This window comes from Paramacrobiotus metropolitanus, unplaced genomic scaffold (assembly GCF_019649055.1).
Source record: "Paramacrobiotus metropolitanus isolate TYO unplaced genomic scaffold, Prichtersi_v1.0 Parri_scaffold0000061, whole genome shotgun sequence".
Taxonomy (NCBI): domain Eukaryota; kingdom Metazoa; phylum Tardigrada; class Eutardigrada; order Parachela; family Macrobiotidae; genus Paramacrobiotus; species Paramacrobiotus metropolitanus.
Window position 1 is genome coordinate 370433 of NW_026570281.1, and position 26983 is coordinate 397415.

General features: G+C 47.7%; 5 protein-coding genes across 10 annotated transcripts; 3 read left to right on the forward strand and 2 right to left on the reverse strand.

Moving 5' to 3' along the window:
• Positions 1-152: 152 nt before the first annotated feature.
• On the forward strand, positions 153-5615 carry LOC129593423 (signal peptide peptidase-like 2A). Of its 2 annotated transcripts, none has more exons than XM_055489718.1 (10): positions 153-756; positions 1475-1788; positions 1860-2018; positions 2131-2325; positions 2810-3039; positions 3162-3364; positions 3462-3558; positions 3714-4294; positions 4926-5080; positions 5199-5615. In XM_055489718.1, exons 2-10 carry the CDS (start codon positions 1720-1722, stop codon positions 5334-5336), a joined length of 1827 nt encoding a protein of 608 aa, XP_055345693.1. In that variant the 5' UTR covers positions 153-756; positions 1475-1719; the 3' UTR covers positions 5337-5615. The 2 variants fall into 2 exon arrangements, with proteins under 2 accessions (XP_055345693.1, XP_055345694.1); XM_055489719.1 differs by having other exon boundaries at positions 153-668.
• A 1024-nt stretch (positions 5616-6639) lies between these two features.
• LOC129593422 (glutamate--cysteine ligase catalytic subunit-like) lies at positions 6640-11290 on the reverse strand. The gene is made up of 14 exons (XM_055489717.1): positions 10724-11290; positions 10493-10608; positions 10142-10336; positions 9510-9623; positions 9336-9394; positions 9111-9253; positions 8933-9007; positions 8466-8582; positions 8258-8396; positions 8074-8186; positions 7915-8007; positions 7656-7842; positions 7383-7595; positions 6640-7321 (listed from the first exon to the last, which is right to left on the reverse strand). The coding sequence occupies exons 1-14, from the start codon at positions 10871-10873 to the stop codon at positions 7092-7094; spliced, it is 1944 nt and encodes a 647-aa protein (XP_055345692.1). The 5' UTR covers positions 10874-11290; the 3' UTR covers positions 6640-7091.
• Positions 11291-13667: 2377 nt separating this feature from the next.
• Positions 13668-16619, forward strand: LOC129593424 (beclin 1-associated autophagy-related key regulator-like). Of its 4 annotated transcripts, none has more exons than XM_055489723.1 (6): positions 13668-13760; positions 14009-14262; positions 14408-14704; positions 14909-15259; positions 15467-15921; positions 15982-16619. In XM_055489723.1, the coding sequence occupies exons 3-6, from the start codon at positions 14411-14413 to the stop codon at positions 16268-16270; spliced, it is 1389 nt and encodes a 462-aa protein (XP_055345698.1). In that variant the 5' UTR covers positions 13668-13760; positions 14009-14262; positions 14408-14410; the 3' UTR covers positions 16271-16619. The 4 variants fall into 4 exon arrangements, with proteins under 4 accessions (XP_055345698.1, XP_055345696.1, XP_055345697.1 ...); XM_055489721.1 differs by having other exon boundaries at positions 13674-13863; XM_055489722.1 differs by having other exon boundaries at positions 13674-13850; positions 14012-14262.
• Positions 16620-17633: 1014 nt separating this feature from the next.
• Positions 17634-22998, forward strand: LOC129593344 (neuronal acetylcholine receptor subunit alpha-10-like). 2 transcript variants are annotated; one of them, XM_055489601.1, is made up of 12 exons: positions 17634-17924; positions 18052-18422; positions 19082-19120; positions 19349-19407; positions 19528-19623; positions 20238-20347; positions 20523-20652; positions 21138-21188; positions 21306-21360; positions 21477-21671; positions 21788-21892; positions 22053-22998. In XM_055489601.1, exons 2-12 carry the CDS (start codon positions 18257-18259, stop codon positions 22712-22714), a joined length of 1668 nt encoding a protein of 555 aa, XP_055345576.1. In that variant the 5' UTR covers positions 17634-17924; positions 18052-18256; the 3' UTR covers positions 22715-22998. The 2 variants fall into 2 exon arrangements, with proteins under 2 accessions (XP_055345576.1, XP_055345575.1); XM_055489600.1 differs by having other exon boundaries at positions 17634-18422.
• LOC129593343 (glycerol-3-phosphate dehydrogenase, mitochondrial-like) lies at positions 22845-26492 on the reverse strand. Its single transcript, XM_055489599.1, has 11 exons — positions 26043-26492; positions 25898-25943; positions 25709-25830; positions 25533-25650; positions 25149-25430; positions 24864-25084; positions 24274-24494; positions 24025-24188; positions 23897-23961; positions 23616-23837; positions 22845-23476 (listed from the first exon to the last, which is right to left on the reverse strand). Exons 1-11 carry the CDS (start codon positions 26286-26288, stop codon positions 23048-23050), a joined length of 2136 nt encoding a protein of 711 aa, XP_055345574.1. The 5' UTR covers positions 26289-26492; the 3' UTR covers positions 22845-23047.
• Between the last annotated feature and the right edge of the window lie 491 nt (positions 26493-26983).

Genomic DNA, 26983 nt, shown 5'->3' on the forward strand with positions numbered 1-26983 from the left:
GCTTTCTGGCTTCCTGCCAGGCCAGTGCATATTCGTTTGCATTCTTCCGACTGCCTGCCCGAGGGCGGCAAGCATTGCGATTTTTCGGGTGGATCTGCTACCGTTTACGGTTTAAATTTTAATTAGGTACCTATTAGTCATATGTATGTATTTCAATTTTTAATGCCCTCTCCGATCCCGCCTCCATGAGGCTCCACTCTTCACATTTTTATCGATATTTTGCGGTTTAAGTGTTTCTTTTATTAAGCTATCCTGGGAGTGATCCGCTGTACATAAATTTTGTTCGTCGTCGTTTTCCGCCTGTGTTCCAGAGGCGAGCAAGTGGTACAAGCCAGCGCTTGGAACTGTGGCCCACATAGTGGAACTGAAGACCATAATTTTAGCATTGATTGAGCACAACAAGAGACAAAAGCAAAGACGCAGCTGATGATCCACTCTGTGCTTCTCGTACCCCTGCGTCGGTAACTAACACTGCTACTGCTCTGGCAAGCACACCTTATTGTCTTGGACGGTTTCGTTCGGGGATCCGTCGGTACACGGCGCTACACGCGTAGTCGGGTTAGAAGAGCATTGAGAAAACACGACGGTGCAAACTGCAAAGTGTGTTGCATGGCCCGTGCAGTGGTACCACTGGAACACTGAAAATGGGACTGTGACGAACGACTCTGGTAAGATCCAGTAGTGGTACAAGGACCCTGTGTGGAGTAATCTCCATTGCGACATTCCTGAGTGCAGGAGCGGCTGAGGCGCTGAGCGGTAGGCTGGCTACGTATGTTTTCCTTCAGAGAGCGCACTATGCAGTAGGCTATGGCAAAGTGGTGTACTTCTGCATATTGATTATTATGCGCCATCAGGCTGTGCACTGCTTTACTTCGCTTTACCGCTGGCTTTTGTGTTCTTCCATCATCACAAACAAAAGCGGCAAATATTACACTGCCGCTCGCTGATGTTCCAAGTTGACGATACAATTATCAGTATTTTAAAGTAAGCTGCTTACAGTAAGCAGCTAAGAATGAGTGTAGCGCAATTGTGTCTTGGTTTGCCCGCGGCGATCAGATGTTATAAGGTGTAAACTGGCTGGCTGGGAAATGCTGCTCACAGTCACAGTGCTGGTTTTATAATCGCCACCAAGCCGCTAACGCTTACCGGTACTTCTATTGATTGCATAAACTCCCATAATTTTTCCAATGATGGGGCCCTGTTGCTCAGCGTCAGATGTGTCCTGCGGCTGGAATTACGGCTGCCACTTGTTGCCGCTGCCAACTGCCTTACCAAGTGCTCTGCTGCAGTTAGCGGGCCACGGGCAACTGCTGCAGCACAGCAGCAGCTGTTTTTGTTGACATCGTCGGCCTTCTTGTTTTCATTCAATATACTCCGCTGGCTGCATTCCTTGTCACGCTTGTCTTTGCTCCTGATACTGTAATACGCGTGAAGTTTCGAAATTATTTCTTACGTCATACACATCCTGTTGCAGGCAGCCAGCGATCATCCACAGCACTTCCACAGACCCCAATTGACCAGTTAGTGATAGCACGCAGTTACGCCTGTGTGCCTCGGGGGTCGGTCACTTCTAATCAGTTCATGTGTGGTGATCTGGCTCGGCACATTTTATTGTGGGAGGAAATCGGGAGTGTCTGCGGTTGCTACAAGGACGTGTGAGCCACTGAGCAGCCGCCCCAGGGCGTGGTCTTCCTGGTTTGCTCATCCCCAGCGTGCTCCATGTCTCCATCCGCCGCTGCGCTGTGCGCCTGCCTCTTCGCCTTCCTCGCCTGCGGGGTGCCAGTGCAGGTATGGATAGTTGGTTGTTTAGGATGTTGGTGAATTACCGAGCGTTTCTTAGTTTCCGGTTGTGTTCCTAGGTGGAGGCTGACTCTGCCGTTGTCAACATCAGTTACCGAGCCACGCGGGACTTTCCTCCCGCCGGCAGCCCGGCGTCGCCGCAAGAGCAGCGCCTCTTTGTCTCCTACTGTGCGGCCTACAACCCAGATTTGTCCCGGCTGCCCCCCGCCACTCAACAGGTAGGTTGCGTCCATTAAGTGGACGATGGCCGGCACAATGTACGGCAATCGCCCACGATAGGGAAGTAGTATTTTTGGCAGGACTTGAGGATCTGTGATTTCTGTGTTGCAGGAGTGGAGGCGGTTGAAATATGTCAGTGAGTTGGATTTATGTGATGATCTCAGTCCGTCCGCACAAGTGCCCGCAACGGCCAATTTCTCCGGACAGTTCCTAGCCGGACTGCGCTCTAACTGCAGTGCTTCCGAGCAGGGCTCCGCTGCGGAGAAGCGGGGAGCGTTGGGGTTGCTTATCGGCAGCACTAGAGTGGTAAGCCAATGCATTAATGCTTTGTGCACGCACGTGTTGCTTGGATTACGCAACGAAGCATACGAAAACATGCTGTTGTTTTCTTGTTTTTGGTAACCGGTTTAAGGAAACATCTTATTCACGTAAACAAAAATATTTTTTGGCTTAGTCTGTAACTACTTTCCTTATATGGACGAGCTACGATTTATCGGTTTTATTTTTTGTTGACCAACCACTGCCCAGTGTCCAGTACTGTCCACCAATATATCACTAATTTAGCACGAGCACTGCTCATATATATTATATTATAATATCACTAAACACGATATGTGTTACACACAATATTAATATCACACTATATCACTAGCAGTGTTTAGTGGTACTATGATTGTATGTATGTAATTTCTGTCTAATTTGAACAATGATTTCGCGTTTCTGCGTGCTGGCCCGCTGGAATGTACGCAACCTCTTCTGAAATGTCAACTTGTGTTTTGTGCGCTTGTAGTTTTTGCCGGGACAGCCGAACGCCTCGATGGCGGGCCGGAGCACGTTCCCCGTTCTGGTTATGAAGCGGAAGCATCTAGAAGAACTGGAGGCGCTGCCCTTCCCCGATACCTGGCAGATTGCCGTGCACGCACTGGAGGACACTTACTCAGTGGATGGTAGTGGCATCTGCTTGATCGTCTTAGCTTTACTGGTGATCGGCATCGGCTCCTACCGCTCTGGAACGCACAGGTAGAATCACCTTGCAATTTGTACTCGTCTCGTGCCAGACGTCGCTATCGCCGTCGCATTTTGTGCGCCGCGATAGCGACGTCTGGTCTCTCAGTTCGTCGGTAAGTGGCTGTTTGATTTAGGTTAAAGTCTATCGAAGATGACCATTTGCGAAAGAGTGCTCAGTCCGACCAAGAAGCAACAGGGAATGCTGAGGCAGCCGCCAAAACGGTTGACAGTGACAGCGAGCGCGCTTCTGTCAGTTTTGGACCGATTGCCGTGGTCGTTTTCGCGCTCTTTATGGCCGGTTTGCTGGTGTTGATGTACTTTTTTTACGAGTACCTAGGTAAGCCCCGTCGTTAAGTCCCGTCGCCGCTCGCTAACGCATCTGTGAAATACTTATGTTGTCCATGAGGGTGGCTAATAATGGCTCGTATTGACAGTTTTCGTCTTCATCGCTCTCTTCACGTTGGGTGCCACATCGGGCATGTACGAATGCTTCAGACCGCTGCTCACCTGGACTGACCGTTTCGCTTATCGGTAAGAAATAAATGAGCATCCATGTATGCTGTTGTCATTGGGCGTATATCAAGTGATAGAATTTCTTGTACGTTTATTGTGAAGGAGTTTGCTTGCATTGCATTTCGTAGTGAAAGTTCATTAATACGTCGGTAAAAGTTGATTGCTGCTTGCAGGATCTCCAGCGGAAGAGTGGATGGACCGATGTATAAATGCTGTGGGCCGTCCGTTGACGTGCGTGGCGTGTTGCTGCTTCTGGTCAGCCTGTCTCTGTCCATCGTGTGGTTGGTCTTTCGCAACGCATCCTTCAGTTGGATCCTGTTGGATCTGTTGGGCAGTTTCTTGTTGATCAGTGTCCTTTCTGGCATCCAACTGCCCAGTCTGAAGGCCTGCAGCATTTTCCTGTGTCTGTTGTTCGTTTACGACGTCTTCTTCGTCTTCATCACACCGCTGCTGACCAAGGACGGCCAGTCGGTAATGATTCAAGTGGCCACCGGCGGTGGCGGATACGACCCGACCAAGGACAGCGGCGGCGGTGGACCGGGCGCTGCACGCGAGGTCATTCCAGCTGCCTTCAAAATCCCCCATAACGTGTTTGGGAGTGGCAGGAGCCTCTGTGAGGATTTATTCGAGGAGCCGAGCTATTCTTTGTTGGGCTTCGGAGACGTCATGGTGCCCGGCTTTCTTTTGTCCTATCTGCGCAGTTTCGAACTGGTCAACAAAACTCCACCGGTTTACTTCCTCTGGGGATGCATTGGTAAGTTCAGGGACATTTCAATGTGAATAGTGTGATGGGGTTGCGTTATAACGCAGAGTGCACTGCTCCATGGCAGATCGTGGAATGTTTTTGCTGCTTTGTAAGTAATTTTTCGAAAGCAGTATGTACTACGCGATCTTCTTTGTCCCAGTGTGCTGTACATAGTAATTATTCTTAGTGAATTACTTAAATGAACATGGCTGGTTATTGTCCGCTTTACTTTGACCATTTACGTAAGTCTGCCAGTTGCGCAAGTGGCAAGCTGAAAGTTTTTACTATGGTTTTCGAAGGGACATATCCTGCGGCATTGGCTTTGTTACCTGTAATTAATGTAACATATGTTACTTTTTCGTTAAAATTCTGTTTTGCGCTGATTGAATTGCACTCTTTGTGCCAAAAAAATTGTAATGACGTAAGAGCAGACGCTCTATGATGAGAAGAGCTGTACATACAACCTCAAGAAAGTGGAAACTTCAGCTACTGAAGCTTCAGCTTATCTATCTAACATTAGCACTTACATATTAGAACGCTTCTTTTATTTTATTTGGACGGTAATCAACTTTCGGGGTGGAAGCCGGCGCCTGCTAAATTGTTTTTTTATAGTAAAATGATGATAACGTTTGCGTTGCAGCCTATTTGGTCAGTTTGGTGGTGACGACGGTGGCATTGATTCTGATGCGCACAGGACAGCCAGCTCTCCTCTACATCGTGCCCATTTTACTGTTGACCGTTGCTGTTATTGCGTGGAGGCGGAAAGAGTGGAGACTCCTGTGGACGGGGAATTTGGTAAGCATTTCAGTTCTGTACGAAGCGGCATCGCCGAAGCAACTCCCGTCGCCAGAACATGAACTGAATACTACCGAGTGATGACGTAAACGCTAATTTGGTCGTTTGTCTTATTTAGTCTGGTTTGTATTCTTCAACACACCAAAGCCATGGCTGGTCAGCCGAAGACGGTCTTACGGTGGAGGATCCTTCGCGGCGGCTGTCTTCCTCCTTCTTAATACCTGACAACGAAGCACGCGTTCCCACAACAACTTAGACAGTCTGCTGATGTCAGCTGTTTTGCTATATTGTAATTAATCATTAACTGATTTTCTGTCGGAGGTTGTTGTAGCACCTGTAAGGCTAAACACAGTCGGCATCATTGATGCAGTACTGCATGTCAGCGTTCTCTAGCGAACTCGAACTTTTTCAGTTTCCTTGAACTGTGGTAGCTTTTCTCTGCTTGACCCGAGTGAATGTTGTTGACTGTACTCAAATATGATCTGTGATGCAAAGTGCCAACCTATAACAAAATCTGCTAACAAAATTTGTTTTTTATTTTTTGCCATTCCGTTCCACAATCGTACAATATTTCCGGGAAGCACCTTTGAACCGTATTTAGTACGAAAACGCCCTACGGAGATGTTAGGCAAATCAAACGATTAGTGTGGTACGTGGTTTCATAACAGTAGCAGATGGCCAGGTTATTAACCATAAAAGGCACTTCTTGTTCCAGCCATCGTGGCGGCGGCGGACGGTCGGATGAAGGGAGTGCAGGCGCTGACAGGACACACCACCTGCAGGTCATGGCTTACTTAAATCCTCTGGCGAAGTTCTGGGGCTCTTGTCTAGCACAGCTAGGATGGCTGGCGGCCTTCCGGTGAACTCGTCGACCTTCATCCAAGAACAGCATGAAGCGCAATATGTTTGCTGCCAGGACGGCCTCCGCATCGCTCTCGGCACCAATGGCGTCTTCCGTGTTTCCGGATCCACAATATCGCATTGTCCGTCCTTTTAGCAAGCGTACACCGACGCGAATTCTGTCTGGTCGGTTGAGTTATACTGCAGCAGAAGCAAACTACGTCCGGGCGGAAATGACAGCTATATGACCTTTTGGAGCGAAAGCGCATAGGCTGTTGATCTGGAAGGAGTCCTCATGACTGTCGCAGGTGACGTCGTACATAATATGCTTCTGCTTTTCGTGGGTAGCGTCTTGTCGCTACCCAGTAATTCGTATCGGCGACGGGGCCGCGTCGGAGGGGCGGGATGTCCTCGTCTGGCGGGTTCGTATGAAGGGGACGCTTCATCGTGTTGCTCTGCTCTAAGCAATTGCCGTTTTACCGGTACATATTTCAAGTAGTGCGATTTGCGATAGATTTTCCGCTCGCGGGATAAAGGAGGTAGATGATCACGCATTAGTTAAGTAAAGGAAGTTCACTGTATCTGTTCACTGCTTGTCTGCTTCTATCTATATACATACATATTATAGATATTATTATGTAGTATGTACGAATAGTACGATGTACGTCACGGTGTGTTGTGTGCACGGTGCAGCATTAGATGTGCGAAGAGTTAGTAGATACGATCGCAAGGGTATTCATGGGGACCATTACAATGCTAAACTAATTTGCCAAGGACGGTTTCAGAATTAACTAGAGCAATACAATAAAACTGACACACAAGTGAATGCTAAACTACTATAAACATTAAAAACAACCAAGCTAGAGAAGAGACATGGTCACTTAAGTATTTAAGCACTTACTTTGAAATTAAATCTGTTCGCACTGTAAAAACTACATAAATATTGTGTCTACGCTTGTAAGTTACAGATAAAAGTATAAACAAAATCTGCCATAGTGGTAGCAAACGCTGCTGCACTACAGATGCAATGGAAAGCCAGCCAGTCAATAGAAACTGCGATACAAACCCCGCGCCCGCTGACTAACATGCAAACAAAGTTATAAACCAGACAAAGTACTAAATTGAAAGCCGTTTATTCTGACTGGGGGCGCTCTCAAAGCGGAAGTCCCATTCACTGGCCATTCAGCAGGTCGTCGTCGCTGAGCTCGGCGTCCTGGTCCTGACCGGGTGGCCGTACGCGCTTAATGTGCAGCTTGGGATCGAAGACATCGCCGCGTGCTACCGCCTCACAGGCCTTCATCAGATCGTAGTTGATCTTCTCGCTAACCACGCCGTCCTGTTTGTAATCGGCATGCTGCTCTACAAAATCCCTCAGCCAGCGGGCGGTCGTCTGCAGTTCACCTGTAAAGGATCCACTACAATCTCCAAGAATCCCGACCCCGAGAGAAAGAACAAGACCCACCTGAGGCCTTCTTGCGCATGAAGCGCAGATAGGTCTGCAGCGTGCAGCTGGTATCAACGTCCAGATCCACGTCCTTCAAATAGTCCTTGATCAGTGGGATCAGACCGGGGAACACGCCGGGAATGCCGTTGAAGATCTCGTTGATAGACATCTGCGTGTACTCGTCCTTGGACGGCCTGGCACACTTCTTGCACGACGGCGACTCCGTGGTACCTGCAACGCACAGTGATCTAGGCCGCCAACCAAGCATTCAGTCAGTAAATAAATAATTACCGGCCACAATATCCTTGCGGAAGTGGAAGCGGCCCTGGCGCGCTGCGTCCCGCTTCTGGGCTTCCTTCATGTTCTCCTCCACCTTGGACATGGGAATGAGAAAGTTGAGTTGGAATGAGACGATTACGCGCGTCAGCAGCACAATGAAGACTACGAAGGCCGCATTCTCGAAGTCGGTCATCTGGATCTGCATACATAAACAGTCTTTTGTTCATACATGTTTGTAGGTCATTATCAAATCATACCAAATCGCACTAACCTCCATCGGCCGGAATTCCACTCGCCAGCCAATGGGACTGTTTGGCGGGGGCGGCTTGAAGCGCATCGTCTGCCAGTTAGTAGACTGCAGATTCTACAAAGCATAAATCCTAATAAAGCTGCCCCAAATGTCCACCAAATCCCACTGTAGATAAATTACTTCGAAATGATCTGTTTCATTCTCATCGTCCTGGTTAATCTTCTCCGAAAACACCGACACCGGATCGCGGACAAAGAGATGAGCCATGTGCAGCGCCAACTGACGATCAATCCCTAATAACAAAGCGCAAACACAACTTTTTAGCATAGATATTTTTAAAATATACCCAAATTCTCTCAGCTACCGTTATCGACCATTTCTTTCAAGAGATCCTCATCCACCACCATCTTAATGTCATTATAGCGCTCTCCCATGGGCGAAATATAGCAGTCCACTGAGTCATAGCGGGACTTCGGAATGCGGAATCTGGCTGCCTTCAATGGCTGCAACAAACACAAACGTATTCTTAACCTTGACAACCGCTTGAGTCAACGGGCAAATCCGGTCCTCACCTCCACTCCCCGCTCTTCGTCCGTCCGGTCATCGACACTTCCGGAGATGACGCTCCAGCGGCAGTCCACATCCGCCAAGTGCCCGCGGAAAATGGGCGCAGCCGCACTCACCGACAGCTACCAATAGAAGTGCCGGCTCAGATTAACCAACCGATAATCGCTTACATACGCAATTTCTACTTGATGATATGCTACCATGGTACGCACAAGTCCAGCTGTACTTGTACATGTACTCGTAAAAGCAAACTAAAATTCGCTCTATCGGTACGATTAAATACAACGGTTTCCAAAAAGCCCCCCAATACAACCAGCCAAAACTGCTGACAAAGGCAACAAATCGCGATGTCGATAAAGCCTTTCACATGGATTGCATAATACTACACATATAATGCAGCCTATCGCTTGAGTAAACATACCACAAATTCTTATTCATATACTCGACTAATCACCAAATAAATCAGACTTACCAAAATGGGACAGAGCGCGGTGAGCTGATCGTACAAAAAGCGTCCTTCATCGATATTGCAGGCTTGGAAAGTGACCTGCCGACAAAACAGAACAAGGGAGTCTCAGACCACGTTGATCCGAAAATAGTCTGCACGTCAGTGGCAATCAGGCTGACAATCAGCCGCTGCGCTGACTCACTTGCAGGCAGCAACAGCCCATGCCAAAGCCCATGGCGTCCATGTAGATGTGATCGGGTTTCGCCGCGCGCTTCGCTTCCCCGTCGTCGCCCAGCGGAATGTAGTCTTCCACCAGTGGCCGCGGAGTCTTCTTGTCAATAAACGCTGCATCCCCGGCAACAAAAACAACGTCAGTGACACAGCCTTCAATGGGCTCGATCTACAGCATCTCTGCTGTATAACTTACCGGGAACATTAATGGCCACCTTCTTACCGCGCCGTTGTCGGATGTTACGCGTCAAAGTGCTGCAACATTAATAACCTGATGCGCCGCGCAATTTTCACTGCTTTAGCAGAAGCCACCTCGCCTACTGATCTACGAGTGCCCACTATCACGTAACGGAAATAAAGTTAGGCATACCTGAAACGAGGATGACCGGGAAAAATGGCCTCATCGGGAAAAAACAGCGACCGGGAGACTCCATCGATGGGATCGGTTTTAGCGGACGGAAAAGTGAAGTCTGGACAGCCCAGCCTGCAAGAACATAATATCCGCCTATGATAAAAACCCACGTTGCGAGTTTTCTACCTCAAACAGACAATACAAAGTTTTCAGTTACTGCAGGAGGTACATACTACATAGTGCAGAAAAATAGCACAAAATAAAAATATGAAGAATGGGAAAACGGTAACGAACAGATCACGTTCTCAGCGGCAAACAAAAACCCAGAGGCGGAACACAACTGCTACTCACTTCACAAATTCCCTTTAACAATCAATACAGAAGCTTATCTGAAACCGATTTCGCAATGACAAAGAATACAATGCCATGATAAGTACCGCTAATTTGGCTATCGCTTACAATGGATTACGTAAGCCATAAGTTACACAAATGACAAGGAAAGCAACCAGTAACGGTAAGATTATTGTATTTTGTAAAGCAAACACAAAATTATTATAATAAAAGGATGATAGAAGCGTACTGAGAAGTAAACAAGAAGAAATTAACCCGTTAAGGAACAAGTGTTTATTAACGACTAGCGGATAACCAACCGGGGGAAGGCCGTGAAAGTGATAACGGCACTGTTGGCGTCCAGCATCTTCTGCGCCTCGTGACGGCGTCGGCGCATGTTATTCTCCACCTGGTTGAAGCAGTGCAGGTACGAGCCGTAGGGCTGGCCGGGAGTGCCTTCGATCATGTAGTCAGCGTACTCGGGACGCCATAGCGAATGCAGCTGCACGTTCTCCCTGACACACACAGATACGCAAATCACTTGAACCGCTAAGCAACTGCGATACCGCATTGACACACAGTCACACAACCACTGTCCGATAAAACTGCCAAATCTGTAGTTCTAAGAGGCTAGTTAAGGACTGACATATTCCAACGTACGAAGTACTCACCCTTTTTCAATGGCCTCATGCTCCTTGTGCTGCAGCTTAGGCAGGACTTCGTGCGCCTTCAGCAACAGCTGGGCTCTCTGCGACGCATCGTCGAAATGCACCATTATGTACTCGATCTACAATGGTTCACAGCACACCGTTGTAACTCATGATAACTGATCAGCCGATCGATGGTGCGGGCAAACACCTGCTGAACAGCCGCGCCACAGCACAGCCCCGTTTGAACCTAACCTCGTCGCCCCATTTCAGCTGGTCGTTGGTGCGATCCTTTAGTTTGTGATAGATATTGATGAACTGCTTAATGCCGTGCTTGCGGATGTGGTCGGCATACTGGCGCGTCTCTTCCCAACTCAGCGGCGATCCTTCCGACAGCAGACCCATCCTCGATCTTCAGCTGCACGATTCAAAACGCTGTGATAGTGGTATACGTTTCGTCGTGCGGATACGGTATCCTCCACGGTAAACAATTAATTTTCGCAAACAGAAGACAGATAAGCGAAAAGATTTCAGCAGGAAAAACTTGTCCACTCAGTAGCTTTATGGAGTTTTAAAATTTGAACTCAAAATCTTCCCAGATCTGACGGCGAACAAATAAAATTCTGTGAAGTCATCCCGATGATTTCACCACCACCACAGCCAAAGCCAGTGCGCCCTGGCACGAGAAGCAGATTTCCGGCAGCGATGCGGAACTAGGATACACGATTGGATGCAAATTCTGCGTTCAGCCAATAACTGCGACTGCTTTAGTCTTGTACCGCCCCTTTTCTTCGTGTTGTGTTGTGTAAAGTACTACTTTCTCATACGAAGTTGCGACTTGCGAACAGTACGTAAGCATAATAGTGACGTTGCGCAAACACGCTTCTCGTCGCAGTTGCTGGTAGCTCGTAGCTTTACGAGTTTAATCCTGTCTGTGCTCTATCTAGATGTAGATAGAGCACAGACAGGATTAAACTCGTAAAAGCTACGAGCTACCAGCAACTGCGACGAGAAGCGTGTTTGCGCAATGTCACTAATATATACTAGTGGTGGTTGTTAACCACATTCTTGCACCGAGCGCGAGCGCTGTTCTCCGGTAAATGTTCACATTCATTTCCTCCAGTTCACTGATCTTTGCCTTAATTGCGTTGAGATACAGAAGCTTTCGTTGCAGTTTAAATTTAATTGGGGTTGAAGTAGACAGTTCCGCACGGCTTGAAGTAAGGCTCCGGCCAACGCAAGTTCTAGCATACGGGAGTAGATCCTCAAACGTATCAAGATAGCGGGTTCTTTTTTCACGCAAGCGCTTTTCTTCTTTCTTTAAAGTGTCAACAAAATCTTGAGGCCCTCGGTATCTTTGTACAAATTCACAAGACAGCGGATCCATTCTTTAGACCATTCTTTCATCTGTTGTACATCGACGACGGCAGCTCTTGGTGAGTTCGTCAAAAAATAAAGATCAGAGAGGAACTTCCCCGGGTTAACTTGATACTGGTGATGCAATATAACGAAAGGCTGCGCAGCGATGCGTGAAAAGTGAAACTGCAAAAGGGAATGCGATATAAAAGCTGATATCATAAGTTTGAATATTTTATTTTTTTTTAAAATTATTCCACACCTTGCTTCAAACCGAACAAACATTACAAATGTTAGGCCTCGTCCCAAATTCAAAGCGAATCTCGTTATGGTACGGTTGCTCAACCACACGAGGTGGCTGTTTGCAGTGGCCACGCCTACAGATACGGTACGCGAAGCCACCTCGCGAGGTGGAGTTGCTGTATCGCAACGAGATTCGCTTCGAATTCGGGACGAGGCCTTACTACCAACTTGTAAATGAATCTTACCCACACTAATCGCTAGGTAGTAAACAGGATCCGACACGAAAAATTCACGCGGAAGACAGATGTGGCTGGCGTATTCCACAGTATAATTCTACGATCGCGAGATCTGCAGACAATCTGGGGAATGTCCGGATGCAGAATAGTACATTTCGTAAGTCATTCGAAAAAAGATTTTGTTGGGGATAAAAGCAAAATGTTTTTATTAAAATTCTCAGCAACAAAATTTCGCAATACAAATTACGACATGAAAAACCATGAAAATTTAAATAATTCAGACCTAACAACGAGTCTAACGACACCAAGAATTATTGCGCGCTTCCAGTACCATTAAAAAGCGATGTAAATCACATCCATGCAACAGCACGTATGCTCTGCAGTACCACTTCCAATGGACATGAGAACTTGTGGAATTGGAAAAGCGTGACCCACGCTCTTCGTGGGCGACAGACAAAATTTTTCCCCTTGACGAAGGCTTAATTGCAGCACCTCGCGCTTCGCGCTCGGTGCAAATAAATATTATCTGCATGGTCTATTAAACGATAAATTCTAATGTTACCTCTAAATTCTAATGGTTACCTCCTTTGGTAGTAGTCTTGCCGGCACTGAAACTTTTTTATGAAATCGAATACAAAATGTTACATTTACTTTATACCTTAAGTAAGTAAGAATAACATTAATTTTGGATTCTATGTATTATCTGTAGATATAAAGTACAGTAAGTATCTATATTATATATATAGATATCTATATAAGTACAGTAAGTGAATTTTTAAGTATCGTCATGTAAGTAATCAAAATCATACTGTACCTGTACAATACCTTACAACGGGCGTAAACTTCGAAAAAAATTTACCAAAAAATACAGATACTTATTGTTAATACAGATACTTATACCCTGTACTTATTGTTAGGTTAGTATACTCATATTTCTATGATTTTGAAAATAGATGTAAAGGTGCGGAAGCGCTTCATTACATAACGAGCCGACTCAAGAGAGCTCGCAGCTGAAGCGCGCCGCCGCTTCTTGCGTAAATCTGGTATAATTAGCCAATAAACACTAACTACAAATAAAAGACTGCAAAATTAGCCAACGTTATTTTTCTTCTAGCATTAAATAAGTTAAGGTTTCAAAGGAACGCTATTAAAATATGGTATTGTACATTGATATTCCACTACTTTACGAGTTAAATGCGTATTGCGTACTCGTACAGAGTCGTACTGTACTTTGCGAGAATGTTATTGCTGACATCAGCTGAGCGGAAACAAATGCACAACCGCCCATGGGTGTGAGTATGTATCATAAACAGTGGCGCTGTACAGGCACGAACAATGTCATTCTGTAGAAGTATCAAGTGTGACTTGGTTGTCAGTTTGTACATACCGATACGATACGAATAATAATATTGTAATTACTGTATTTAAATTTTATTTTAAAATTCTTTTATTTTTTAGTAAGTACAGAGTAAGAACTTGGTTTAGAAGAAGATTCTGGATTGGGATTACATAAGTACCTTCGCTACCGTGTCATTGCTGGCTGGGATGTGCGCTGTGGTGGTAACTTACTGTTTAGTCGATGAAATAACTCTCAATTCGTTAGATTGGTGACGGTCTCATTGGTCTCTGATACCCATGATACAACGTGTTAGAAACGAAAAACCTTGAGCAGAACGTGATCGTTACCACGGCTTTGTCTTTGTAGCAGTCTTCTGCTCGCTTTCCTCTAAATCGTTTTGCAACATCGGGAACGCTAGAAGGTGTAAGCGGACAGACTGTATCGCTACTGGCTCCAGCAGCGTACGCGTGTTGTGGGGCTATAAATAGCTGCATCATTCATATGATCCGAGCTCGTGAACCTGATTCGAGAGACTGACTAACAACACGACTGAACTGCTCGACCAACACTGCACAGTTGCAGTTCACGATTGTTGAAGATCTTGTCAGCAGACTGTAACGGTAAGTATGCAAACATTAATGTACACGAGGCGATCTATAGTAAAACATCAATACAGTACGCGTAGTTATACTACTTGAGCGTTTTCCTAAACACGCGATTGCTGGTAGCTTGCGCTCGACATTGATGCGTGTGCTGTCCGAATAGGCGATGGCTGTGCAGGAAGTGGAGCTCGGCGGAGGGGGAGTCTGTACGGAATCCTTGGTGGCCGATGCTCTGGCCGACGAATTCCTCAGCGCTGCGAGTCGCGATCCCTCGCAGGACAGCGCATATCGCGTGCCCCATTACAGCGCGCACCCCTCCACTCGCCAATGGCTGTGTCCGGGCTGCGGCATGCAGGCGGCGGCCTTCTTCTGTCCGCAGTGCGTCATGCACGGCAACTTCACCTGCTCCACGCTTCCCGCGGGCAAACGCTTCTCCGACCGCCGTTTGGCCTTAATACAGGTTAGTATACCAGTATTTGCGTCCTGTTCTTGCTCTTGCATTCAGATCTGGTATTTGTTTTATCAACCAATTTTTGAAAAATTTTTATCTCATTTGAAAATATCATTTTATGTATTACTGAAATATTTAATTTGACATTGGCTTGCAATCTGTTGAATTTGGTGGTTGAGTGATTGTCCGATAATTTTTATACTCCTTTTACAGGTTTGTCAGCGGCGGCTGGAGATGGCCAACGACTTTATTGGTTTGTCGGAGGAGCTGCACCGTTTCGAAGATACGCAGCGCTGCACGGACCAAGCCCGCTGGCGTGTGCAGTGTCTGCGGGAGCACCTGAACCGGCTGCGCAGCGCCAACGACCACATCCGCGCTCAAGTGGTCAGCGAGGAGCGCTGTATCCAACAGGAGAACAGCAAGTTCGATCACCTGCAAATAACCTGCACCGCCACTAAGAAACGACTCATTCGCGACACCGAAACACTGCAGGAGCGCCGGCGAGAAGCCCACCTGCTGGAAGTTAAGATTATGAAGATGCGCCAAACAGCCGTCCGGCATTTGGTAAGGGATTCTGATTCTTCATGTAAATCACGCTTTAAATTACGTACACGAGTTGCGTATTTCGGTTTTCTCGTACCGTTTGAGCATTTTGTAAAATATGGACTTAATTAAGCGTCGTTATTTTAAAACTCACATTGGTGAAACACGAAGGAATAGTTTCGAAAATACATTAATTACGATTGGAGGACAAAGTATGGGACGTTTTAGGTGAGAGATATTTTTCCGCTGATTGAAATGGACGCCAACTTGCAGCCCGTCCGCACGGCGTCCGACCAGCCGGTAGAATACTGTCGCATTCTGGAGCCCATTCTGCCGCTGGATGGCAATTACTCTGCTTATCACAATTACGCCTCCCAGGTGCGCGAACTCCCCGACGTCAACGTGCGCAACCCGCTGTACGAGGTACCGGCGGGGCTGGGTATGGTGGCACAGCTGCTGCACGTGCTGGTACAGATTCTCAACTTCCAAATGCCAGATCTGGTAGAGTATGGCCAGTTCCTGGGAGCCGAAATGGACGAGAGTTCCTTCCAGAAGGCCGTTTACCAGCTCAACTGGAATATTCTCACACTCTGCTCCTCCCAGGGCATCCTCGTCGATGAGCTGTCGCTGAAGGAGACACTGGGCAATCTCCTCAACCTCATCAAATCGCCGAAATTGGGCCAGTAAGTTGCAGTAATCAATCGGTTAGCAGAGTACGATAAAGAGTGATTTTTGCGCTGCAGGACGGGTCCGTATGATTTGAGCAATGTGCTGGTGTTCACCGAGGATGAGCTGAGTAGTACCAGTGACTCCCGACTCACGTTGGAGGAAGCCGAACAGAGGACGGAGCTGCTGGATACGGAAGGCAGTGACGAGGCTGACTGGGAGACCATCCCGGCGGCCTCGGCTTCCGTCTTACCGGCCGCTAGCCCCCAGGACCAACTGACTCGGTCTACATTGGGTTCGGCAGTCAATGCGGTATCGGCGCTGTTCCGCTCCAGCGCAGATTATGACCATCGTCGCTACAAATGATTAACTGCCAGCGTGTGATGATTGCTCTGTCTTGCCGGTGACGTGTTGCTTCATCGCGCTTTCAGGATGATACTTCTGGCCGGCGCAGCTGCACTGTTGCGATGTACATTACGCTTTCTGCTTGTTGCGAATTCGGTTATGTGGAGTTATAGAGAATTGTTGGCACTTGGCATCGTTTCTCTGTCATGTGAAAATAGGAAATCCACTTCGTTTCGTTATAAAAAATTAATTATTGCATCCTCTTTTGTTGCACTTCTACGCTGATAGCGGGATCTTGAGGCTTACGTTTGTTACATCTGAATGCGATGAACTCAGAGTGAATATCAAAAACACCTACTACCTGGGACTACATGATTCGGTTAACACAAAGATGTCTTTAAGTTTTTGCTGGTGACCCAAAACAGGTTGTTGCTGCCGTGGGCCGGCGGCCACTTCGAGTGATTTGATAAAGTACATACCAGAAAGAATGGTAAAATAATGAGCTGTAAGCACGTGTACAATACAGGAGCAACTACCACTTTGTTCGATATAGCGGCGATGGCACATCTTCAATAGTTATTACCACGGGACATATTTTTGCGGGAGATTCTCGACGCTTTCCGTGCCATTGATGCCCCGTCTGCATTTTCGACTTCTGACTGCTCGCTACGACGCTGACGAGGAGAAACTGCGAGAATTATAATGGATACGAAAGCGGGTTCTGGACTCGACACACTCCATCGCGCAGACCAGAGCGGCATTGTTCTGCCCAGCGAAAGTGCTTGCGAAAGTTGAAACTTCCCAGTGATTTCACGGATGCTCTGTGTAGCAATAATTACGGTTAGCGTCTCCTCGACTTTGCCGCGGAGACGATGAATAATCAATTGACAAATCCATAATTTTCCCCGATTAGGCTCAGCGAACGGCGGATGTAGATATATGTATTTGTGCGGTGTTATCCCGGCTTAGGCTGATCGTGGTAGCGAGGGAGGAGATGGTTATTAGTTGATTCAACAAAGCCCTCTATTAGCTGCTAATCGGGCCGTTTTAACAAGCACTTTGCAGCCATTCACCACAATATCCTTCATACATATGCTCTGGAATCTGGATATAATATGTGGATCCCCGCCCCGCCCAAATCAATAATCTGAATACACACACAGTCGCCAACAAAATAAACTAATTTTCCAATACGCCAGCAGGAGCGGATGTACATATATGCTGAATCAACATCGATTGCCGTTTGATTGCCGCTGCAGGTTGGCCGCCCGTGGAATCCCCACACGGTGTACTGGACTGCCGGCATACAGAATGATATAATATAGAATATTACTAGTATATGCTTTCATTGGTATGGCATTCACGCGCCGCCGGCATCCGATCGCGATGCATCGGATGCAGCCAAAAAACACACTACAAGGTTTTGTATGTATGTACAAGTGACCGAATGCGACAGCAACAAGCCGTACGAAGGGATGCGATGCTGCAGGAGAGAGCGTGACCAGCGCCGGATATCCGGTCGGCGCCATATAATCCAGCACGCCAATTGCACTTGCCACATACACAGGAGCAGTGGCGGAGTCGGGATGAATTCGCTGGCATAGTAGTCATCACATCATTCCGCATCTATCCGCTAACCGGCCCAATGCTGATCAAACAGGCCCTTTCTTGCCCGGTAAATTACATTATCCCCAACTTCCCATGGACGCCATCCCGCGGGATCGGCCGTGCATTGTCTCCGTCTTCCCCTCCTGCATATCAATGACCGCAGCCATAATCAGTTATTATCATTCTTTTTAAAGTGCGATATGCATGTGAAAAGAGGCTTCTAAGCAGTAGTTGGCATCCTTCGACGGCTGACCATGCTGGATTGGGCTCATCCATGCCGGGACGTGGAGAAGCCTGATCAGTTTGGCGCAGTTGCATTGCTAACCTTCTTGCCAGACGTTGTCGTGGAGCTGTTTGGCTGTATCCAGCAAGTGCTGGGATATTTGCACAACAATATTCATGTGGTGGAACAAATACGTCTTCGTGCTGCGGTGGCATCTGCTGGCCATATGTTTATTTCATGTCATCATCAAGTTTCATTTATGCGTCGGCAACGACGCTTCCGGATGGTCCGAGTATGACACGGAGATACCCTTCAGCTATCGCATTCAGTCGGCTTTTCGAGGTATGTACGAAGGCAAAAACTATCGTCGCTACAACCGGGGTAGGCGCGCAGGTTTGGTGAAGCCCGAAAAGGTCACTTACTTCCGGCATATTGATCTAATGATCTAACCCATGATCAAGCTGCAATATTTGCGTATTTCGATGACGACAAACCATTCGTACGCAACCATATTGCAGCTACATCCTTTTGCGATTAATTAAGTACATACTAGTTTAATTTGGCGCCATGCATTTTCTTTACTTGCGTTGCACCGACTGCTTAACGCCAATTTTTACACGGGCCGTTTTAGTGTTAGCAGGTGTTCGCAAAAATAGTAAGTAATGTGTATCTAGTTCGGAGTTAAAATTATGCGCATTTACCGTAGTCCAAAAAATTCTAAAGACAGGCATTAGTGATAAGCACTGCAGGAGAAGTGCGTAGTGCAGAAGAAGTGGCCTGGGTCGTTGTGAAGAAAATAATAAAACAATTTCAGGGCCCAGACTTTGCTATGTGTTAAAACGCTAAACGGTATGATGATTTAAAACATGAAATTAAGCAGATGCGGTCAGGCTGCTCAGTTATCTCCATCACCCTGTAGAGATGCGGCGTATAATAAACAGCGAAAACTGGAACTCTTAGACGCTAAAGAGTAAAAGAGTAATTTCGTAATTTAATCGTAGATGCCTACTGGGAGAAGAGAAGTTCGGACGAGCATAAACGTGAGTCAAAGTGTTGTGATGCAACGGTGTCAGTACAGCTGAATGGCAAAACATAATGAACTAGAATTACTTACTGCATTGTGCTAAAAATTTGAAATAAACACTACGTACGACGTATATTTCTAAAGATACCTTGGGAAATATATGCAATATCATCAATCGAGCGCTGCACTACATGTAGCGCTCTGGTGTTACCTAGTTTGGGGGTTAATAAAATTCAGATTACAGTGCTGCAGTACCTGATGGCGAATTACGAGAAGGCCGCCCGGCCCGTGGTCAACGCATCGGTAAGGTCACTAACTTGCTCACCGTATCGTGTAAAACGTTTTCGGTATCTTCTCATCGCGTGTTCGTTCAACAGAAATACCATGATACAAAGTTATTCAGATTGTATTCTATCTACGTAGACGCCCATCACGGTGAAGGTAGGCTTCGTCCTGACGCAGATTTCCTCCGTGGACGAGCGCAATCAAGTCCTCACCACCAATGTCTGGTTTGAAATGGTATGCACCTCATATTACTTACATGCGCTACCGGCGTACGTAAATTAGTGATTGCAGAGGTGCAGGTAATGAATTGCAGAGTACGTACAAAGTGCTCGGCTATTCAAGCACTAACACAGCCCCATTAGTTCCCCTTGGAAAGAATACTGAATAATATTATATTTATGGATGGTAGCCCTACGTATAGCCTTTGTGAAAATGAACAGTATGTCGAGAAAAAAGAATAATGCACGCTACGCCTGAACGTTGACAGGCGCAGGCAGGGTTGTGTGTGTTAATTTGTTAATTCTTCTACCATCCTTAGGCTACGCAGTGAATGTTTGGCAGCACAAATAAATGAACCTGCCGCTTTCTGACACATTAATTTTATGCTAATCACAGAAACGTCGGCGTTGATGGGAAAATAACATGTCAGCGCGTTATTGTCAGCGATTGCGCCGGATGGTCTAGAGTACTGGTTTAGTACCTAGTGTAAGCCAGACGTAGGGTTGTAGACATAGTGCATCACTGTATAGACATAAGGCTGTAAAGAGGCGCTGACAAGTGACAGCCCGGGGAACGGTAATGATGTGCGTGCATGTGTGTAACGCTAATTTGATTACGTGTGCGATTAGGAGTGGACGGACGAAGTGTTGATGTGGGATCCGGTGAAGTTCGGGGGCATCCGCGTACTGATTATGCCCAGCACCAAGGTCTGGCTGCCGGATATCGTGCTCTACAACAAGTAAGTACGTCCACTAGGTATACATATTACTCGTATTGTTAATCTCTGGCCGCTCCTTTCGTCGGTTGTATAATGCAGTGCCAGTGCGTGACGGACGAAGAGTGACAACACTGCATATGATGCTGTTGGCTGCACTGTGTATGTCAGAGTTTTTCTAATAATGTCGATGCCATAGTGCGGACGACTACAACAAGAATCTGATGCCGGTGAACGTCGTCCTGCAGTACAACGGTTCCATCTTTTGGAATCCACCCACCAAGATGCGCAGCACCTGCAAGATCGTCACCACCTATTTCCCTTTCGACGTAAGTGATGTCGGCAGTGGATTCACCTAATAATATCAGCAAATATTGCGTCCAGCATCGATTAGACATTTGAATAGACTTTCCTTTTCGGCGTTTGGCCTTCCTCACCGCGCATACAGGATATGTTGTGTATATAACGTTTCAATAATTAATCAGCTCCCTCTTTTCAATTGCTACACCATCCACTGCACGCTCTTATTGACTCCTTCAATCCCCATACATACCACTTTACCCTGCAAAGTGTGGCTGTTCCATTGTGTTCTACATTTGATGTGCTGAGTTATAAGGGTTGCAAGCCAAAGGTCACGAGCTTCTTATTTACCTAATTAGCCTGACATGATTTCAACGCTTTATACCGGACAGAATCTGGCTTAATGCAATGACATTCCCAGTTTATCACACATGTAACCGAAAACAAAAATTAAGTTATAAGTTTTGCGGAATTTTCGGTACAGGCTAACGTTGTGTGCTCGTATTTCGAACAGGATCAAAAGTGCCACTTAAAGCTTGGGTCATGGATTTACGATGGCTTTCAAGTAAGACGCTACTTATTGCTGCAATCTTTCGATACAGGTACAGGTGGCGTTACGGGTACAGCTGTATCCTAATTATTGCTGCAAGTAGGATACAGGTGCGTTTAATCTTTTTTACAGTTAGACGTGATTAAGCGGAAGCCAAACGTGGACCTGACCGCCTACGTCCGCAGCGGTATGTACTCTGTATGCTTGTGTTGTACAGGTCTGTTGTGCTTTAACACTTAACTGTCAGGCGCATGTTGTGCTAACTTGACCTTCGCACAAACACGAACCGTTGTACTACTGCAGCGGAATGGGACATTATCAACACAACGATGGTGCGCAACGTCAACTACTACGCTTGCTGTCCCGAGCCCTTCCCCGATGTCACCGTGCACTTCCACATCCGCCGCATCACCGTCTACTACGGCTACAACATCATCGCGCCCTGTGTCATGCTTTCCATGCTCACCATTGTCCTCTTTTGGCTGCCCTGCGACGCCGGTATGCACCATTACGCTAAATTGTAAACCTTGTGATGCACTTATCGGCTAGTTCGCACCACAAACCTCTTGCAACCGGCTAATCTTACACGCTCTATAACGTGTAACATGGTTTAGGGGAAAAGATAACTCTGGGATTGACCGTGCTGCTAGCATTTTCCGTCTTTATGCTGATGATTGGCGAAACCATGCCGGAAACATCCGATTCGATGCCACTGTTAGGTTCGTTATGACAGTATTTACATGCACTGATGCACATAAGGTTTGAATTTAAGACGTACAGGCTCTGCATGTCGTACAAACACAATAAAATTGAATAATCGCTAACGAGCGCTGCCGATCAATGTTTGATTTTTGCGGAAATCTTTCTTTAACCGAGCAGGCATTTATATCCTATCGACGGAGTTCATCGCCAGCTTCTCGGTGGCGATGACGGTCACCATCCTCAACCTGCACTACCGCGGCTTCAAGCGCAACCACGTTCCCGCCTGGCTGCGACGGCTGGCCTTCGGCTACCTGGCTAGGCTGACCTGCATGCCGCCGCTGTACTCCATCGACGGCAAACTACTGCAGCTGCCACCCAACACCCAACAACGTGCCGCGCGTGCCTACCGCAATGCCACCTACCAGTCTGGCCACGATGCCGATGTGGAGCGCAGTCTGGACCTGGCCGAATTCCGCCGGCTGATCGGCCGCCACCCTTACGCGGGCGGAAGCACGCCCCGCAGCGTGGAGCTGGCAACGCCGGCCTCCAACTGCCACTTTCTTTCCTATGACTCCACGCACTCCGCCAGCCTCTCTTTCGCCTCGTCCGCCCTGCCGCCCGGCACAATCCCCACGGGCGGTGGCGGCAATGACATTGCCGGTCGTGTCAAGTGTCTCCTGGACAAGTTCGACGAAGAGAAGAAGATGGAGGAGAACCTGGCTGAGTGGCGGCGCGTCGCGGAGATTCTGGACCGAGTCTGCTTCTATATCTTCCTCCTGCTCATCTTCTGGACCACCATCGCGCTCCTCGTCCTCTCCCCGCTCAGCAAAGCGCCGTGATGCAGAAGACCCAGAGAGTGACCTTCGCTATGGGCGAAGATCGCGGCTATCGCTATGGGCGAAGATCGAACACTGTCAAGCAGGTCGCCATTGATGTATTCTTCTGTCTTTCGGTCAGATTAAGCGATTTGTACAATTAAATACAGCCTATTTATTGAAGCCATGAGTCACTTGACCTACATGCTTTAAATGCGCTTTAAATGCCGCTACATGTTGCTTCGTCCTACGCATGATATAGGTCCTGCCAAATTAAAATCACCAAAACGCAAAATTCAATACATTCCGCGCAACGTCAACCAATTAAAAAGAGGCAAACAATTAATACATAATATGTTATGTTTTGTGTGGCCAATGCTTCCGTCGTTCTTCCTGTGCCGCAAACTCTTGGAGCCGTCTGATTTCGGCTGCCAGTGCAAGAAATTCCATTAGGCTGACCAGCTTGTTACGATGCAGAGCTTTGATATGCTTGAGCAGCGTCAGCAGCTGTTCTTCGTCTACCTCGCCCAGTTGCAGCTCCTGCAGCAGCGCCAGCAGCCGCTTATGGCTGATGCCGCTGCCAGGCTTTTTCTCGGCCGCCTGGTAGCGCTCAATGCAGTGAGCCACTGCCTCCCGCGGTGAGGGCAGCACACTGTGTTCATGGTGCAGCGTGCTGTGGCCCATCTGACGCTCCAGGAAGTCCTCCGCTGCCTCGATCTGTCTGTGTTTCTCTTCGTCAGTCCACTTCAGTTCCTGACCCATAATCTCGACGATGCGCGGCAACACCTGCTTAATCGAACATCGGCATCTTGCACATGGCAACATAAAGAATACAAATTTCTTCGTGTTAGGATACACTGTACGCAAAGTTGCGTACACTAGTACAGCGCTACTTGAAAGTATCGTAGCAGTCAGTCCGACTGACCTGTCGAGTAGCGTGCACATCCTGGAACGCCAACCGCATACGGCGGGCAATAACGTCAGTGAGGTGGACGGCATAATGTTGTCGCACGGCGTAGCGCACTTCCGCTTCTAAGTACGGAAAGTGCTCCACAAGGCGGATGCCGGTTAGCGGCCACGCTTTGCCCGTCACTTCCGCCAACTTCAACACTTCCTCGCTCTGGTCTCCATACTGGTGGGCCAAGTGCTGCACATTCTTCAAGATTAGCGGTTGTTTCGTGCGAAACGGAAGCTATTGCAACGCACCTTAGCAACGTCGTAATCCACGCCGTAACTTTTCACCAGCCGAACGAAGTAGTGCGGTTCGTATTCTGCCGAGATAAAACACCAGTCTTCACGCATTGAGTACAGAAACTTTCCGACAGGCTGCTTACCGTGCGCTCCTTCCAGCGGCAGCCCGAGCGTCTGAGAGAAGCTGTTGGCAGGTTTGAGGTTGCATTCGGCCACGGCCCTGTCGACAGTTTCCTCGGCCATGGCACGGTAAGTGGTCCATTTTCCCCCCGCAATGGTGATTAACTGCGAGGGACTGACTTCTACACTGCGAATAGTCACACGACCGTTACTTAAAGGTCACTAAGTTTGTCACTGACCGGTGTTCATAAAAGTAGCATCTGATTACCTACATGTGAGTGCGGGCCAGACTCTTGGTGTCCTTGCAGTGGGGGTTGCGCACTAACGGCCGGATGCCTGACCACACTGATAGAATATCACTGCGGTCGATACTGCTCTTTAACAGCTCCTGGCATTCCTTCAGGACAAAGTCAATCTCCCGCTCCGTGGGCGTCGGCTCACTGGTCACATCCGTCGGAGTGTCGGTTGTACCGGCTAGCGTTATGCCCTCCCACTGTCAAATATAATGGGAATTTACCTGCTGAGGCCAGCACTCCCTGTACTTGCTGCCATCAGCCGGCTGGAGTTTTACGTTGTGGCTAAACATGGTGCTTATGTACCGCGCCTGATTTAACCGTATCATACGGTTAAATCATACATGCCGTAACGTCACACGTATGTAATGCCGTAACGTAACGTATGTAATGCCGTAACGTAACGTATGTAATGCCGTAACGTCACACTCCAGGCGGGTGACGGCAGTAAGTACAGGGAGTGTTGGCCTCAGCAGGTAAATTCCCCTTATATTAACGCGGGTACATTATTAAATTACCAGGACTGTCATGTAAAAGTTAAAACATATACATGAAGTAAGCATCTCTACCGGCAAAACAAAGATGACCCGGCCGTCACTAGTCTTGGTGCTAATGAGACCCAGATGCCTTGGGCAGTAATACGCCGGCAGCGCGATATGAATACCAGCGCTAGGCATGCAGATGGGCTCGGCGGCGGCGTTGTCGATCTGGCGGATCTCGTCGGTGAAGGGCCCGGTCGCGTTAATGACACACTTGGCACGGATGGCGAACTCCCGGTTGGTCAGCACGTCTGCGACGATAACAATGCCCCCACTATATACGTTGCACTCTTAACGGGATCAGCACTCAGTGACCTTTGACCACGACGCCGCGGACGAACTCCCTCCAGCCGTCGCGCAACTTAACTAGGTTGACCACTTGCAAGTAGTTGGCGACATTAGCCCCCATGCGGGCGGCGGTGATGGCCAAGGCCAGGCACATGCGCGCGTCGTTCTGCTGGCCGTCGAAGTACACCAGCCCGGCCCGTACCGGCTCCTCGCGCAGTTGCGGGAAGGCCTCCATTACGCGCTCCTTGCAAACATAGTACGAGTGCCGCAGTACCGAGTCACCCGAGATCATGTCGTACAACTTGATTCCTGTACACACAAACACTCGTTGTACATGTAAGCACAGCAAAAATTACTTGACCATTCTCGTCAGCGCACGGACACTGCTGGACAAATGCATCTGCAGCTTACCCACCCACATGTAAGGGATGTCCCACCAGTCACGCAGCGGCAAAAGAATCGGTAGGGCGCGCGTCAAATGGGGGGCAATGGACAGAAAGTTGCTGCGCTCCCGCAGGGCCTCTTTTACCTGCCGATACAAGCACATAAGAAGGCTCTAGACTTGACCAATGAACTGAGTACTCTACCATATTATACTGCTGCAGGTCAAATCCGAGGATGGCCGCCTGCAGGTAACGGACGCCACCGTGAATCAGTTTGGTGCTTTTGCTGCTTGTCTGGCTGGCAAAGTCGCCGCGCTCCACCAAGGCTGCAAGAACGTTCAAAAATGCACTAAATTGTAAATGCTGAAGAGTCTTGTGTTGCTTCCGCCTAACCTGTCTTCAGTCCACGAGACACGGCGTCCAGCGCCACTCCGCATCCCTGCAAAACGATTGACTATGCGCACTCTGTAAACTCTGCTGCATGACAGGGGTGACATAGGAAGTGGCTGCATCGTTGATTAAGAAATAGAGTTCTCACCGTAGCGCCGCCTCCAATGACTAAGACGTCGTACTCTGGTGTGTCCTCTAGAAAGGTTAGCTGGCCCTCGCGTGTCGGCAGGCGTTCGAGGTAATCCGGAGTTTTAAGATGGGCTCCGTTGGCCAACCGCACGCTAGAGTATTTTTTTAGGTCGTAAATCTTATAGCTGGTTAAGCCCAAGAAACTGCTGCCCACGGCGGCGGCCGCAACCGCCGCAGTCTTGATAATACTGGAGATGATTGGCATGGAGCGAGTTTTAAATGCGATGCAATGGGGTTAGAATTTCGCAGCGAGAGATATGCAATACACGCGGCACTTTCGGCGCGGATGTAGCACGAACACAAGTTGCACAACAAAATTTTGCTATTCGGACTGTCATTTTCTAAAACAATGTATTAACTATCAGCCCAAGAACGCACCTGTATTTTCATTACTAAATGTCGTACTCGGCGCGGTACTCAAGTATGTACAGTTGTTTCATCCCGCTGACAAGCCGCAGCTGTTGTTGCCAACGTGATCGTACAGATATTTTCTTATTGCGGGTGGCCGATTATACTTAGTCAATAAAAATTTAATATTATATTTATTCGTATAGTACTGAATATACTTAAGTACTTAATACTTTGGTTAAGTACTGATAATTAATATATTGATAATTAATATTGACCAATTAGTGTATAGGTGCTCTAACAACAACAGCCATGCAGATACAGTAAGGTGCTTACGTCAGCGGTGGTGTAAGTAGGTACTGTAGTGTAAGTAATAATAAAGTTCGCGTACAGTAATAAAAAAAGCATGGTAGACATACCAAGCAAAACTCTTCGAGCAATCTTCGATGACCTTTTGTTGTTGTCGCTTTAATTTTTGGTATTACGCTTAATCTTAATTGAGTAGAGAACTACGTATATGTGCACGTGAAGTACGTATGGTCAGCACTGGCT